This window comes from Podarcis filfolensis (assembly GCF_964270895.1).
Source record: "Podarcis filfolensis genome assembly, chromosome: 8".
In the NCBI taxonomy this organism is placed as follows: Eukaryota; Metazoa; Chordata; class Lepidosauria; order Squamata; family Lacertidae; genus Podarcis; species Podarcis filfolensis.
In genome coordinates this window covers 84595420-84611074 of record NC_139611.1, presented here as the reverse complement: position 1 = coordinate 84611074, position 15655 = coordinate 84595420, and the positions used below count along the sequence as shown (strand labels likewise).

The 15655-nt window shown below is 48.8% G+C and overlaps 1 protein-coding gene across 6 annotated transcripts in view; it reads right to left on the bottom strand.

Moving 5' to 3' along the window:
* CATSPERG (cation channel sperm associated auxiliary subunit gamma) overlaps positions 1-15655 on the bottom strand; it is a 48097-nt gene that overhangs the window by 16292 nt on the left and 16150 nt on the right. For all 6 annotated transcript variants that reach the window (XM_083626863.1, XM_083626862.1, XM_083626859.1 and 3 more), the window contains 6 exons: positions 15324-15374; positions 7659-7788; positions 4799-4910; positions 3519-3683; positions 2303-2421; positions 350-563 (listed from right to left, as the gene is read on the bottom strand). In XM_083626863.1, coding sequence (XP_083482989.1) covers positions 350-563; positions 2303-2421; positions 3519-3683; positions 4799-4910; positions 7659-7788; positions 15324-15374 — 791 coding nt within the window. The remainder of the gene's footprint in view (positions 1-349; positions 564-2302; positions 2422-3518; positions 3684-4798; positions 4911-7658; positions 7789-15323; positions 15375-15655) is intronic.

The window sequence follows — 15655 nt, the reverse complement described above, 5'->3', positions numbered from 1 at the left end:
TTAAATAGTAAGTCCAAGGGATAGCGACCTTTATTTTGCTTACTTTAATTTGCATAAGCAACATGTGCACTTGTGGCGCAAACAGCAGAATGCTTTGCCATGAAGAATGCAATCACTTGGTTGTTTTAGGCAGCTGGTTTTAAAAAAATAAAGGCCTTCACACAATTTTCTTTTTGCTGGCTTATCGTTGTTAGTTTCAACAGCTGTTTTGGATTGGGGGGGGTGGGACTTAGCTTTGAGGACTCTGCTGCCAGACAGAAGCTAAAGCCTGTGTCTTGTGGGGGTTCTGAGGCCAGCGACTTTTCAGCCCCTCAAAAGAGAAACACAAATAAACAAAAGGTATCCTCACTCTGTGGTAAGATGAGTGCAACTGGAGCAGCTGATAGACGAGTCCCTGGTACACAATCAGCGACTTCTCATCATGAAAGCCAGTTTTTTCCATGATCTCAGGAGGCATAGCAAAATAATGTTCCATCCGGGTGAATTCCTGTGGCTGAGGTAGGTTCACATAGCGCACAACAGCAAATGGGCAAAGGTGGGCGAATCTGATGTAGTCTAATCCACTAAGAACAAACAGTTGGATGGATTTTATAGCGGTGTGAGTAGAAAGTTCAAATGTTAGGAGAGCTTAAAACACCATCCCTTGCAGCATTAAAGTGGAAAATCTGGGACTAGGCTGTGTAGCCTTGTTGCAATTTATTTAGGCTGGATTTTCTCCCTTTCCCTCTTAATTAAAAGAATCACGCAACAGGCTGCAGATTATGAAATAGTGGTTAATTACATAAGGTCTTGCACCTGATTCTAGCAGTTAACAGTGATGAAAACAAGGCAGGCCAATTCTACTTCTAGATTACAAAATACATAAAGGTAAAGGTAAAGGGACCCCTGACCATTAGGTCCACTCGTGACTGACTCTGGGGTTGCAGTGCTCATCTTGCTTTATTGGCCGAGGGAGCCGGCATACAGCTTCCGGGTCCTGTGGCCAGCATGACTAAGCCGCTTCTGGTGAACAAGAGCAGCGCACAGAAATGCCGTTTACCTTCCCGCTGGAGCGGTACCTATTTATCTACTTGCAGTTTGACGTGCTTTTGAACTGCTAGGTTGGCAGGAGCAGGGACTGAGAAACAGGAGCTCACCCTGTCACGGGGATTCGAACCGCCAACTGTCTGATCGGCAAGTCCTAGGCTCTGTGGTTTAACCCACAGCGCCACCCGCATCCCTACAAAATACATATTTTAATTCAAAAAGAAGCAGAGACCAAACAGAGGTCTGCCTCAGAAGCATGGTGGGCTGAGTTCTGAAGCAGGGGGAAGTAGAAAAGATTAAACCCTTTTGCCTTTATCACACCAGAGAACTCAAAGGAAGTGATGTCACACACTGCCTTCTCTTGTCATCAGGAACTCTGTGAGTCTTAACCCCTTCATATCCTTATTCACCAAAACAAGCAAAGTTATTTTGACTGCAAATTCCCATAGAAAAAGAACATTCTAAACACAACCCCCAAGCTCTATAGCCTCTGTCCTCTATCCAAAAATTTCAGGGCATAATACTGTGGGAGATGAGTTAAGGATTAAATCCATAGATTTAGATCTAAACCTCCTATCCCATGTTTCTGTGAGAAATAAAAAAAGTGAATCCTTTTTAGCAGAGTAAGAACACTTATAATTTTGCAGCTTATTAAAGCCTGTGAGTTAGGCAGTTCTACCTTTCTAGCTCTTTCTTATGTGGTCTGCTGACCTTCCCCTCTTCATCCCCATAGCAGAGAATGAACTACACATTTTTAGTTACATAAATGAAAAAGGTTTACTTACATTTCAATGCAGGCAGCAAATACAGCAAAGTAGTGTGCAGAAAAATACTTACAAATTACAGTGAAATAAAAGTTGATCGTCTTAGCTAACATGGCTGAAAGCAGAAGCTTTGCCAAGCTTGCTATCACCACCCCTTCCCAGTAAAGTACATTGCTGCAGCTGACTGGAGGTCAGGTGTGAGATGATACCCCTCGCTGCTAGCTGCTCCTGCAACCAGTTATTTCCCCTGGTTGAGGAGAAGCACTGGAGACCTGAGCAAGGCCTCTAATCTAAGGTAAAGAGCCCCCATCATCCATAGTCTGCTGTTGCAAAAGCTGCAGAGAGAGGATAGAAAAAAGATTTGAGAGAGGAAATGGATCCGAGGTACCTTGCAAATGAATGAGACAGAAGGCCTGAGACTTTGAAGAGCCTTTGCAAAACTACTTCTGCCCTGCCAGATGTTTGAGAAAAGTTCAAAGGTGATGATACCACACTTTGTGTGTTCCACTCACTTGTGTCTCATCTCTTTGTTAGGGGTTGTTATCAACAGGTCATAGGTAAGGACATGACTCAGAGGGAATTGCCTTCTGACTAATCTTCCATTATCTGCAGTATCCGCCAAATAAACCAGCTGAAAGAAAAGAAGTCCGGGTTAACAGATTTAGAGGAATCAAGTACACAAAACACGTTTTAAATTTATCACCTTTCCTCTAGTGTTTTGTTACATAATGGGATGTACGTCTATAATGTAATGGGATGTACGTGTATGGAGTGTTAGGGGAGGGGTAGTATCTCTGGTGGGGGACACACATGATGCTCCTTCTGGGGTAGTTTGTCCACCTTTGGTCCCTAACTGCCCTAGCAGCTCTGCTGCTGCTAGGAAAACCTTGCCATCAACCTGAGCAGCTGGCCAGCTCTTTGTCTTGCAAATATGATGAGAATCCAAGCAAGACAGCAATGGCAGTAAGAGCAAGAGTGTACATCACAGTGTTACTTTCAATTCCAAATGTTACAGATCAGTATGTGAGCGGCAGTGGTGAGTTGGGTGGAGCTGCTCTCTTGACAACGGCTGTTGATCAGATGTCTCCTACTTATTTGGAGCTGGGGCAATGGCAAGGCTGGGGATTCGTGGGGACCGCATCAGCACTCCCACCAGTGCCCCCTAATTAAATCTCACCAAGGCCTTGCCTCGGCCTCAGCCAGCTATTATTATTTATTCAATAATAAACAGCAGTGACATCCAGGGCTTTTTTCAGCTGGAAATCAGTTCTGGCACCTGTCCAATGGGTGCCATTGTCATTACAGTGCTACCTCGGGTTACATACGCTTCAGGTTACATACTCTTCAGGTTACAGACTCCGCTAACCCAGAAATAGTGCTTCAGGTTAAGAACTTTGCTTCAGGATGAGAACAGAAATCGTGCAGCAGCAGTGCGGCGGCAGCGGGAGGCCCCATTAGCTAAAGTGGTGTTTCAGGTTAAGAACAGTTTCGTTCTGACCTCCAGAACGAATTAAGTACTTAACCCGAGGTACCACTGTATAAGAGAACAAGGGAGCCATTCACGGAGAGTTCTGGCATTCTTTTTCTAGAAAAATAGCACTGGTGACTCCAGATTCAAGAGAGCGCCTCCACACCACCACACATGCCTTGAGTGGTGACATGGCTCTCTTTTCAAACCAGCTACCTCCCGGATTACCCGTCAAGGCAAACACAGCCTAATGCACTCACCTCTTCCAAATGTCCATCGACATAGAAAATGGTGAGTATGGAATGTTTCAGGGTCAAGCTATAATGTGGTGAGCCTCTCATCACCTGCAAATAATTGTACACATCCCAGGCTTCTGATGGATATACCTTTTTAATCTCTGTGCCAAGTTCTTTGGAAACCCAAATCTAGAAAGAGGGAGGGAAAGTAATGCTCAAGCGATGTAGTGCTCTGTGTGTGTGTGTGTGTGTGTGTGTGTGTACACACACACAAACACACACAGCTGGGTTGATAATGTAGCAGAATGATTAAGAGACTAGCAATCTCACTTGCATTAACATGTCCTTATTTTCATCAGAAAAATGTTGGAAGGTATAGTTATCCGACCCCTGAGCCAAGGAGATAAGTAACAATACAACCTTTACAGGACAACTGAAGGCAGCCCTGTGTATGGTAGTTATTTAATGTGGCTGGGGCAACCCAGCCAGATGGTTGGGGAACACAACACCTGAAAAAAATCCTGTTTGAATCACTGGGGTTTCCTTCTGAATAAATATGAATAGGGCTAGATTATACACTACAAGCTATGAAATCTTTGGTTTATATAATGGCTCTAACATAAATTCCTAAAATGTCCTTTATTACTGCCACTTGCTGTTCTGCTATAATTTCATTAGTTTGGTGTGTCTGTGTGTGTTATTTGTCAGCCACCCTGAGAATTCCACAAGGACAGAAAGGTAGGCTACAAATAGTTTAAATAAACTGTTTTGTACCTTAAAGACATATCTGACGAAGTGTGCATGCACACGAAAGCTCATACCAAGAACTAACTTAGTTGGTCTTTAAGGTGCTACTGGAAAGAAAAAATATTTTTTTTTGTTTTGACTATGGCAGACCAACACGGCTACCTTTCTGTAACTGTTTTGTACCTGTTGGCCGATGCCTTTTGTCCTGTTTGTATTGTTTTGCATTTCAAAATAAAGGTTATGAAAAAAGAAAGAAAGAAATCATACGTTCCTCAGCAATATTAAGCCTTGTTCCTCTAGAACAGGCATGTCCAACTCACAAGAGACTGCAATCTACTCACAGTATAAAAGAACTGGCAGTGATCTACCATTAGACGATTGACCAGAGCTGTTGAGCTTTTTTTTCTTTCTTTGGAGATCAATCAGGGGGTCCAAAGATCAACCAGGATTGACCAGGGACACCTCGCTATCGACAAGTAGATCACGATCGACCTTTTTGACATGCCTGCTCTAGAACAGCCAGCCACTGGATCCATGAGAAAGAGAAGCAGACATACCTCCTCTCGGTCAGTCACAAAGGCAATTTCCCCAGTAAACGACTGAACGAAATATTTGATGGGGGAATCATCCGGGAAGCTGGAGAGATATATATAACTCTGCTTGTCATTGCTGTAAAGAAAACAAGAAGAGATCTTTGTTTTAAATCCCCACCTCCTACAACATTTTGATTGGAGCAAAAACAAATGTATGCATTTAAATAGGAGTCACAACATATTATTTTGCCCACCTTGTGAACCTACTTCCATTACTGTATCAAGTCAAACACGGGGGCAGCTGTTAGCCTTACAATCCAGTCCACTGGCCTAATTATGACTGGTAGGACACTTCTCAAGTTGTCATCTGGAGTCTTTATTACCCCAACTACTTGCCAAAGTTGGCCCACCCTGACTTAGGGCTTATCTGCACTTCCTGCTGCTTTACTGCTCAGTCGGAGCAAATGGCAGTTTTGAGTTTTCTCCAGATTCACATTTGCTCTGATCTATCACTAAAGTTTTCCCTTGGAAAGGAAGGGAGCAAGCGGGAAACTGCTCGGACCTATGCTTTCCAGGCACTGCACAAGCAAAAGCGAAGTGTGGAAGAGCCCTCCAAGACAGCCTGGCTTATCTACTGAAGAGTGTTTCATACAACCTTTCTTAATAGTGTAAATATTGGAGGAGGTTGTCAGGGTCAACCCTGCGCTAGGCTCAAAACTGAAACGATGCAATAAGTCAACCCTTCTAACAAGTGATTCTAAGCAGCAATCTAGGGCAGTAGCTGGTATTAAGAGGTGTTATGAGAAGTATAAGGTCTAAGACAGGGGTAGGCAACCTAAGACCCGTGGGCGGATGCGGCCCAATCGCCTTCTGAATCCGGCCCACGGACGGTCCAGGAATCAGCGCGTTTTTACATGAGTAGAATGTGTCCTTTGATTTAAAATGCATCTCTGGGTTATTTGTGGGGCTTGCCTGGTGTTCTTACATGAGTAGAATGTGTGCTTTTATTTAAAATGCATCTCTGGGTTATTTGGGGGCATAGGAATTCGTTCATTTCCCCCCAAAAAATATAGTCCAGCCCACCACATGGTCTGAGGGACGGTGGACTGGCTCATGGCTGAAAAAGGTCGCTGGCCCCTGGTCTAAGACATAAAATAAATGTTCATAAATGGACCAGGCAAACACATACATAAATATATAAACCACACGTCTGAAACAGTACAGGAAAAAAGTTCTGAAACCATTTTGACTCTCCCGAAATTGACCTCAAATGTTTCTCTGCAAGGACAAAGGAAATGGGAAAACCTCCCCATTGTCTCTTTGCTCACAAATCCTGTCTTAAAGGCGTATCTGTGTATGACTGGGTGAGACTGTAACCTGGATTCAGGTGACCATTATCAAGTACCCTGGCAAACAGGATTTCTGCTGTTGACCGCCTCCTTCTGTGATGTATGTATGATGTTTCAGGGGGGTGGTCTTGGGCTCCAGGGTGGGCAATTTCAAAAGTCTATGTAAGAGCTTGCACACCAATGTTCTGGGTTCCTCCTCCCTCCTGCATGTGGTGAGTGAGGACCCTGTTGTAACAGTTTAATAAAGATCAGGCTTAGTAGCTGCTTGCTTCTCAATATTCTCTGGCTGGCCTCTGTTATTTTCTCCTACCGATAAAGAACCTACATAATGACTCTAGATGGGCTCTTGGGTATCCCATAAGGGAAAAGGAGCAGGTTTTTTCTTGTAACAGAGGCAACAACCATTTTACGCGCACCTAACGAACAAGCAAAAATTGCTGCAATCCGGAAGAGGTTGGAAAAGGGGGCGAATGGATTCAAGATGGACTTATGCACACAGCAGTTAGACACGCAACTTCCGCGCAAAACGATCGTTGCCAGTACACTTCATGCATTCATGAAGTGGGTTGTGATCCACAAAACATTATGCCAACAGTTCCCCAACTTCTCCCCCTCCCCCGACCACTTGAAAACTTTTGCAGATCCTAGCAGAGCCTTTAATATCATTTTCTGCTAGTGCTACCAATTTGTAATACACCGAGCTAGAAGCTGCATAATTTCTATGGGCTCTTTTATTTCTTATATATTGTAGTGCATTGCATTGCATTACAATATGAATACCATAGAATTCAAATTGTAATGAAATATAAGAAATAAAAATACAAATAAAATCTATATGAATATTAATGCAATGGATGAGCTGTCTCCCGTCTTCAACCACAAATCCACAGACACACCACAGACCACTGAATGATGCTTGAGGACCACTGGTGGAATGAGGATCAGTTTGGCAGCTCCTGTCTTATACCATAATAAAATGGTTAGTTTTTAAGGTGCCACAATACTGTTGTTTTTGGTCTATTCCAAGCTTTATAGGAACAGCACTGTGAGAAAACTGAAGATAAGCCAAGAGAGTGCAAAAATTATGGTCGACATCGTAGGAAAGTCTACTGCTACTAGGGTGCAGATTTAGATTTCTGGGCACTAGATTCAGTATTTTCTCTTTTTTTGACATACTTTTTTGTTTTTGTTTTTTTCAAAAACACAGAATATAACAACCTTTCAAATACATATCAAATACTTTTGTTCCACCGAGCACATGACTTCCCTCCTTCCCTTCAACTGGCTTTCCCATTTCTAATAAATTGTATGCGCATTTCAACTGCCAGTTTTCTGTCCTTCATTATGTTACAAGATTTATTTCAGTGTCTTCACCTTTTTGCAATAATCTTTCAAATACTCAATAAATTTACTCCAATCTCTTTGGAATTTCTGGTCGCCTTTAGATTCAGTATTTTCTAAAGATGAAAGTAATATAAACAGAAAGGTGTCTGGAACCATATTCACACCAGCAGGCTTTGCGTGGGGAATCTTACCTTTGCAAGATAGCATTCCCCCAGATGTAAAATATATTACTGAAGGGGTTCAAAGCCAAACCTCTTGGTATAAGGGTTGTGTTTGTGTAATGCTCCAGTCCTAGCAACAACACAAACCCTTTATCAGAGGCTGCAACAGAAAAAAGAAGAGAAGTTGACTACAATGGATGTTGTAAATGGGGGTGATAGCAGTTATGAGAGTAACTAGAAAAAAGGATGCAGTGGTGGAAACCGTCTCTGTTCCCCCCAGATATTCCCACTCCATATTTGAAGATTCAGCTTGAGTTTTTGAAACAGGAGCAAACTGCACAGTTTTGCATTCTTTGCTTCTCTGAGAGACACATTTCAATGGACTGCCTTTTCCTGGGTTGGTTCTCTAGAGATGAGGGATAATATAATATTGTGGTAATAACGTGGCATATGGCAGGGTTGAGGAAGCTGTGGTCTGACAGCTGTTGCTGGACAACCTCCATCCCCCGTGTATGGAACCTTTGATCCTCCAGGTGCTGCTCAACTGCAGCACCTACCATCCCTAGCCATTGGCCATGCTCAATGGGCCTGATGGAGTTGCCGTCCAGGGGCTCCCCATTACTGACACATGGGAAACCAGGGAAGGGAACCGCCCTGAGTTAAAGAGTCCTGATCCTCACCCTGCCCCTCTCCTGCAGCTGATATTTAAAGGGGAAAACAGGTACACGTTAATGACACAAGGGACTTGTCCCTTAAGCAGGGAATTCTGATGACCCTCTGCAAACTATGCGCTGCTTTGTGAGGGACCATGACAAAGAAATGTAAAACCACCCCATGAATCCACTCCACATATTTGCATAACTTGCTATCATTATTGTCAGAGACTGCCTCTAGGTCCCGGCTCACAAAGGACCAACGCTAGCCGGTAGAACGGTATAAAGTCTTTATTGAAGTATAGTTTCCATTTCCAAATCTTAGCGTGCGTCTCTACGTCTATTCCCTAGATCGGCGAAGTCCCATCTGAATCTCCGCCTCCTGTACACCAGTTCAAGACCCTAGCCTTGCTCCACCTTTTGCGTCTCTCCTTTCGCCTCTGGGTCCTACCACCCCCCGGGGTTCCTTCCTTCCTGGATGCCTCGGATGCGGACCCTTCGGATTCCTCCCCCTCCCTTCGGCGGGCTTTAGGACCTGGCTCCCTTTCCGGGCTGCTCATTGCGCCTCCCTCTGTTACATTTGAACTTGGCGCGCGCGCGCTGTCTCCGACCCTCCTCTCTACCGTTTCCTCGCTCTCCGACGCAGGCGTGGCTGCTGCCGGAGAGCTGCCTGTCGCTGGTGCCTGGAACTCCTCCCCCCTGCTGCTCTCTGGTGGCGTAGCTGGTCCGGATCTCCAGCTGCTGCTCTCTGAATCCCCTCTGGTCCCTCCTTCCTGAGGTGCCCCTCTTGGCAACCCCCCAGCTCTGCCCACGGGAGCCCCTTTCTGTGAATCCTCCGATTCGCTGGAGAGACTTAGGGACCTTGGTCGGCTATCGTCGCTAACTTCTCCCTCCGATTCCTCTCCATCCGTCCCTTCTGCTCCTGAACCCCTGACATCCATCCCCCCCTCGAAGCCCCCCCTTCCCCCCTCCCCTCCTTCCGGTGTGGGTTCTGGGTGCTCCGTCGTGGCGGGGGTGAGTGCCGGATACAGTTCTTCCCCCGTGTCGTACATCACATCGGGCAGGTCTGGCTCTTCCTCCGTGCGCTCGTCGACGTCGATCTCCTCTGCTTCCATCTCCCTGCCTTCGTGTTCAAATCCCACGTCCTCCCCCAACACGTCCATGTCCATCTCTCCCCCGTTCCCCTCTGAGGGTGATGCCTGCCAGGGACCCCCCAGCCACTTCCTGCGCCACTGCTCCTCTGGTTGAGTATCCCACCAATAGGAGCGGTCTGAGGCAGAACCCGAGGTTGAACCCTCCGGAGAGCGTATGTGTGGTGCCGTCTCCTCGTCCGAGTCGAACCCCAGGAACGTGCTGCCTGAAAGTGTGGGTGTGAAGAGCCAGTCGTCGAAATACTCGGCTGGCATGGGCCTGTGTGGGAAAATGGCATGGAACTCTTCCTTGAGAAGAGGCTCGTCCAAGGCATAGCCCGGCACCCAACTGTTGGCGCTGGCCGGGGTATCCTCTCTGGCAAGAAGGTATTCTACTCCCTCTTCCCCCCATCTCGAGTCTAAAATCTCTGTGGCTTCGTTGATGCGCTCCCCTCTTGGCGACCCCCCTTCCCTGGGTCCTTCTCTGGGCGGATCTGGTGCTGTGCCTGGCTCCTGAAATCTATGCGGTGCTTTGTAGGGCGTGAGCACCGATCTATGGAACACCGGATGCATTCTGGAACCCTCCGGAAGCGCTAACCGGAAGGCCACTGGATTGACCTGTGCCTGGACTTGGTAAGGCCCTAGCTGCTTATGCCCTAGCTTCTTCTTGGCCAACGATTTGGTCGGCACTGCTTGCGCTGCTAACCAGACCCAGTCTCCCACCTGTATGTCTTCCCCTACTCTCCTGTGTCTGTCAGCCTGCAGTTTGTATGCGTGCTTGGCCAGTTCCAACTGCCTCCTAAGCTGTTCGTGGACTTCCTGCAACTCTGACGCTAAGTCTTCCGCTGCCTGCGGCTCCCCCTCCCCCACTCTCTCTAAACCTGGGAAGGTTCTGGGATGCCTCCCGTTGTTGGCGAAGAACGGCGTCACCCCCGTCGACACGTGCTTCGTATTGTTGTAAGCGAACTCTGCGAGGGGCAGGTAGTCCACCCACGTGTTAGGCTGCTGATTGGCGTAGCATCTCAGGTACTGCTGCATGATGGCGTTGACCCTCTCCGCTTGTCCGTTGGTCTGCGGGTGTCTCGCCGACGCTAGATTGATCTTGACGTTCAGGATGCCCATCAACTTTTGCCAGAAGTTCGAGATGAACTGCCGCCCCCGGTCGGATAGAATAGATCGTGGCAGACCGTGGACCTTAAACACGTGGTCTATGAACAGCCTGGCGGTCTGTTCTGCCGTGGGCACCTTCGCACACGGGATGAAGTGTGCCATCTTGGTAAACATGTCCACCACCACAAGCACTGCCGTCTTTCCCCTCGAACTGGGCAGATCCGTGACAAAGTCCAGGGCCACCCGTTCCCACGGCTCAGACGGCGTCTGCAACGGTTCCAGCAATCCCGCCGGCGGTTTGTGCACTGACTTGGCTCTTTGGCAGGTGTCGCATCTCGAGACGTAATCCGCTACTTCCCCCCGCATCTTGGGCCACCAAAAGTCTCTGGTCACTAGTTCTACAGTCTTTTCTCTGCCAAAGTGCCCGGCAGTGGGGGCGTCGTGTAGCTGCTGCAGCACCCTCGCGCGGAGGTCATTCCCCGGCACGTAGAGTGCTCCCTTGCGGATGAGCAACCCGTCTCTGATCTGGAACTCGTCGTCCTTCACCGTGCCCTTGTGCACCTCCTCCATCTTGGCTTGCGCGAAGGGGTCCTCCTGCAACGCTCGACGTACGGCGTCCAGATCCACGGTCGCCGAAGCGCAAGCCCACGCTTCCGGTGCGAAAATGTGCTTGGCTGCCGACGGTGCCTCCTCCTCGAGGTATTGCGGCTTTCTGGACAAGGCATCCGCCATGATGTTGTTGTCACCCGGGATGTACTCTATCTTGAAGTCGAAGTCCGCGAAGAACTCTGCCCATCTAATGTGCCTCTGATTCAGGAACCTCGCCGTGCGCCAGTACTCTAGATTCTTGTGGTCCGTGCGGACCTGCACTGTGTGTCTGGCTCCGATAAGGAAGTGCCGCCACGCCTTGAACGCTGCATGGATGGCTAGCAACTCCCTGTCCCAGATGGTGTAATTCTGCTCCGACTTGCTGAGCTTCCTTGAGTAGAAGGCGCACGGCCTCCAGTCCCCCTGCTGGTCTTGTTGCAACAGTACAGCTCCCACGGCTCTGTCTGAGGCGTCTGTCTCCACCCTCATTGGTCTGCTGGGATTCACATGCAGCAGCTGCTCCTCGGACGCGAAGAGACGCTTGAGTTTCTGAAAGGACTGCTCCGCTTCCTCCGTCCAGAGAAACTTCTTCTTCTTGGAGCTGAGCGTGTCGGTGATGGCCGCCGTTTGCATAGCGAACCCCTTGATGAACTTGCGATAAAAGTTGGCAAAGCCGACAAACCGCTGGACTTCCTTCCGATTGCGCGGGCTTTTCCAGTCCAATACTGAGCGAACCTTGGCGCTGTCCATGGCGAGCCCCTTGTCCGACAGTTTATAGCCCAGGAAATCCACCTCCGTCACGTCGAACTGGCATTTCTCCAGCTTGGCGTACAGCCTGTGCTCCTTTAGTCTCTGCAGAACTTCCCTGACATCCCTCTCGTGCGCCTCTCGCGACTCAGAAAATATCAGGATGTCGTCCAGGAAGCATACGCACTTCTTGTAAAGGAGTCCCGCCAACACGTGATGCATAAAGGCTTGAAAACAGTGAGAGCCATTTTGTAATCCGAAGGGCATAACTCTGTATTCGTAGGTGCCCAGTGGTGTGAACATGGCCGTCTTCCACTCGTCGCCCTCCCGCACACGAATCAGGTTGTACGCGCCTCGCAGATCCAACTTGGTGAAAACGCGTCCTTTCCTTACCGTCGCGAGCAGGTCGTCTATTTTGGGCATGGGGAAGGACGAGGGCTTGGTTTTCGAGTTCAAAATTCGAAAGTCCACTACAAGCCTCTTCTGGGGCGTGTCTCGCTTCTTCACAAAGAATACTGGGCTGCCCCCTACAGCTTTCGACTCCCGGATGAACCCGCGCTTCAAATTGTGGTCTATGAACTCCCTAAGTTCCTGCAGTTCATCCTCAGACATGGAATACAGTTTCCCTGTTGGCAGCGTCGCCCCCGGCAGGAGATCAATCTTGCAGTCATAGGGTCTGTGGGGGGGTAGCTTGTCCGCTTCCTTCTCGCAGAACACCTCCAAAAATTCAGAATACTTGAGAGGTACAGCTTGCAGCGTGCCCAAATGTAACTGTGGGTCATCCTCCTCCCCTTCTGGTCTAGGCAGAATGCAGTGTTCCGCACAGTAGGAGGAGCCAAAAGTCAGTTGGCGTTGGTACCATGCCAATGCTGGGCTGTGCCTGTGTAGCCAACTCATTCCCAGAACTACTGGCGTGTCCGACAATTGGGTGACGTTGAAGCTGATTATTTCTCGGTGATTCCCAATTTGCATCACCATAGGTGGTGTCTGCTGTACCACCTGCCCCCCTAGCAGTTCCCTGCCATCCACTGTGACAACGTTCAGGGGCAGTGTGGCTGGCAGTAGCGCTATGTTGTGTTGTTGAAGGAATTCCAGTGCGATAAAGTCCGCATTACTGCCAGAGTCAATCGTAATCGGCACTTCTAAAGTGAGACCACTGGGCAGCTGGAGCGATGCGGTGAGCTGCACCACTGGTTTGGGCGGGAGGGGATCCGTGGGCTTCAAAATCTCTGGGGACTTCTTTACTGACTCGCCTGGCTGGCCCCCAGTGCTTCTGTTTCCAGCCAGACTCCTTCGTTTCCCTGCTGTGGTTCACTTTGCTGAGTTGCTCCCATTACTGTCATTGAAGCTGCAGTGTGCTTGTGGAGCCTCTGGGGACACTCTTTCGCCATGTGCTTAGGACTTTCACAGATGTAACACTTCCTGTTCCCTCTAGGCTGCTTTGTTTTGACTGCTCCCGGTGTTAAGGCTCTGGTGGCTGATTGAGCTCTAGCACCGCCGATCTCCATTGGCTCCTCCCCCCCTGCTTGCGGAGGCGTTGATTGCGCACGCGCGACATCCCTGGGCAAGAGGGAGGGCGCTCTGGCTGGTGTGCGTCCCCAACGCCCTTCTTCTCTGTCCCATGGGCGGTCCTCCAGCCTCACCCCCACTGCGAGCGATCTGTCCACCACTTCCTGGGTGCTTTTGGGTCTCTCCCCCCGCGCTATCTCATCCTTGATTTGGGGGTTCAATCCTTCCCAATAAAGATCTCTAACGGGGGGGGACTCCTTGTCCCACCCCAAGGCATTGACCAATGCAAAAAAGCGGGAGTGATACTGCCTCACGCTGGCTTTCCCTTGTCTCAGCCCAAATATGTCCTTACGGGCAATGTCAATGTCTATTTTCGATAGAAAGCAAGAATCCATCGCTTTAATGAATGCAGCTGAACTCTGGAGCGCTGGGTCCATATCTCTCCACAGATTGCGCAGACATGCTTTCGCGTCTCCATGCAAATGAGACAAGATAAACCCCACTTTTTCCTGCTCATCTCTAAACTCTTTTTCCAGCAGTTTCAGCGCAAACTGCACGTCTGCTCGGAAATTGGGGTACTGCTGTAAATTCCCATCGAAGTGAGATACAATGCTGCCTCCTCTCCTCCCCAACCCGATCCCCTCGGATCTGGACCCCGTTTGTGCCTGCTTAGTAAGCACGTCCAACCTGGCTTGGAGATCTCGGCATGCAGCAGCCGCTTCATCCTCTCTTTTCCTGGAGGCGAGTATCTCTGCGCTGAGCTGCGTTACCGCTTCTTGCAGGGAAGCAATTTGCTCTTCAGTAGACATGTCGCTTGACTCTTGTGAGCTCCCAAGGCACCAGTCCTCTTTCCTCCCTGCTTCGCTCCCCACACGCCGCTTGAGTCAAAGAGAACTGATGAAAACTTTTTGAGATGGGACTTACTGTCAGAGACTGCCTCTAGGTCCCGGCTCACAAAGGACCAACGCTAGCCGGTAGAACGGTATAAAGTCTTTATTGAAGTATAGTTTCCATTTCCAAATCTTAGCGTGCGTCTCTACGTCTATTCCCTAGATCGGCGAAGTCCCATCTGAATCTCCGCCTCCTGTACACCAGTTCAAGACCCTAGCCTTGCTCCACCTTTTGCGTCTCTCCTTTCGCCTCTGGGTCCTACCACCCCCCGGGGTTCCTTCCTTCCTGGATGCCTCGGATGCGGACCCTTCGGATTCCTCCCCCTCCCTTCGGCGGGCTTTAGGACCTGGCTCCCTTTCCGGGCTGCTCATTGCGCCTCCCTCTGTTACATTTGAACTTGGCGCGCGCGCGCTGTCTCCGACCCTCCTCTCTACCGTTTCCTCGCTCTCCGACGCAGGCGTGGCTGCTGCCGGAGAGCTGCCTGTCGCTGGTGCCTGGAACTCCTCCCCCCTGCTGCTCTCTGGTGGCGTAGCTGGTCCGGATCTCCAGCTGCTGCTCTCTGAATCCCCTCTGGTCCCTCCTTCCTGAGGTGCCCCTCTTGGCAACCCCCCAGCTCTGCCCACGGGAGCCCCTTTCTGTGAATCCTCCGATTCGCTGGAGAGACTTAGGGACCTTGGTCGGCTATCGTCGCTAACTTCTCCCTCCGATTCCTCTCCATCCGTCCCTTCTGCTCCTGAACCCCTGACAATTATGAATTCCCTTCAGTTCAGAACTTGGGGTTTTGACAAAGAGTTCCAGGATTAATACATACTCAAAGCCCCTTCCAACTTGTCTGCCCTTTAACTATCCTCCTGTACTTGCAATCAGAAGGGTCAAGGGTTTCGTTGCCATCCCCGCCCCCATCCCTTTGAATGCACAATAAAGGGGGAAGTGGAAGCTGCAAATTCTATTAGCAAATTTGGAGCCCCGGGTGTTAATTTTTGTGGCTTAACACAGAGTGCACAGGTGTTGTCTAGTGCAAGTAGCAGCAGATTCTGCCTTGTCTCAGATTCTGCGGCCTAACTTACCCTTGGGAACTTTTTCAGGGATATGATAAATAAATTCAAAATGCTTTATGTCTGCAAAGTGAGCAGAGAAAACATCCAAATGTTAAAATTGCCTACTTATTTACTTTATTCCATTTATGCATAAGCTTGGGGGAAAAGAAAAGGATGTAACAGATGGTATACCGGTAATTACAATTAGTTGGACTGAAATTATGCTTGTAACTGAATTTTCTACGGAGCACAACAGCAATTGACTTGGACTAATATATGCTTCCTTCTATCAGAATACAGTGAATCCATACATTTGATAACAACTCATGATCGATAAAATTAATCCATTTTTGCCTGCGGAT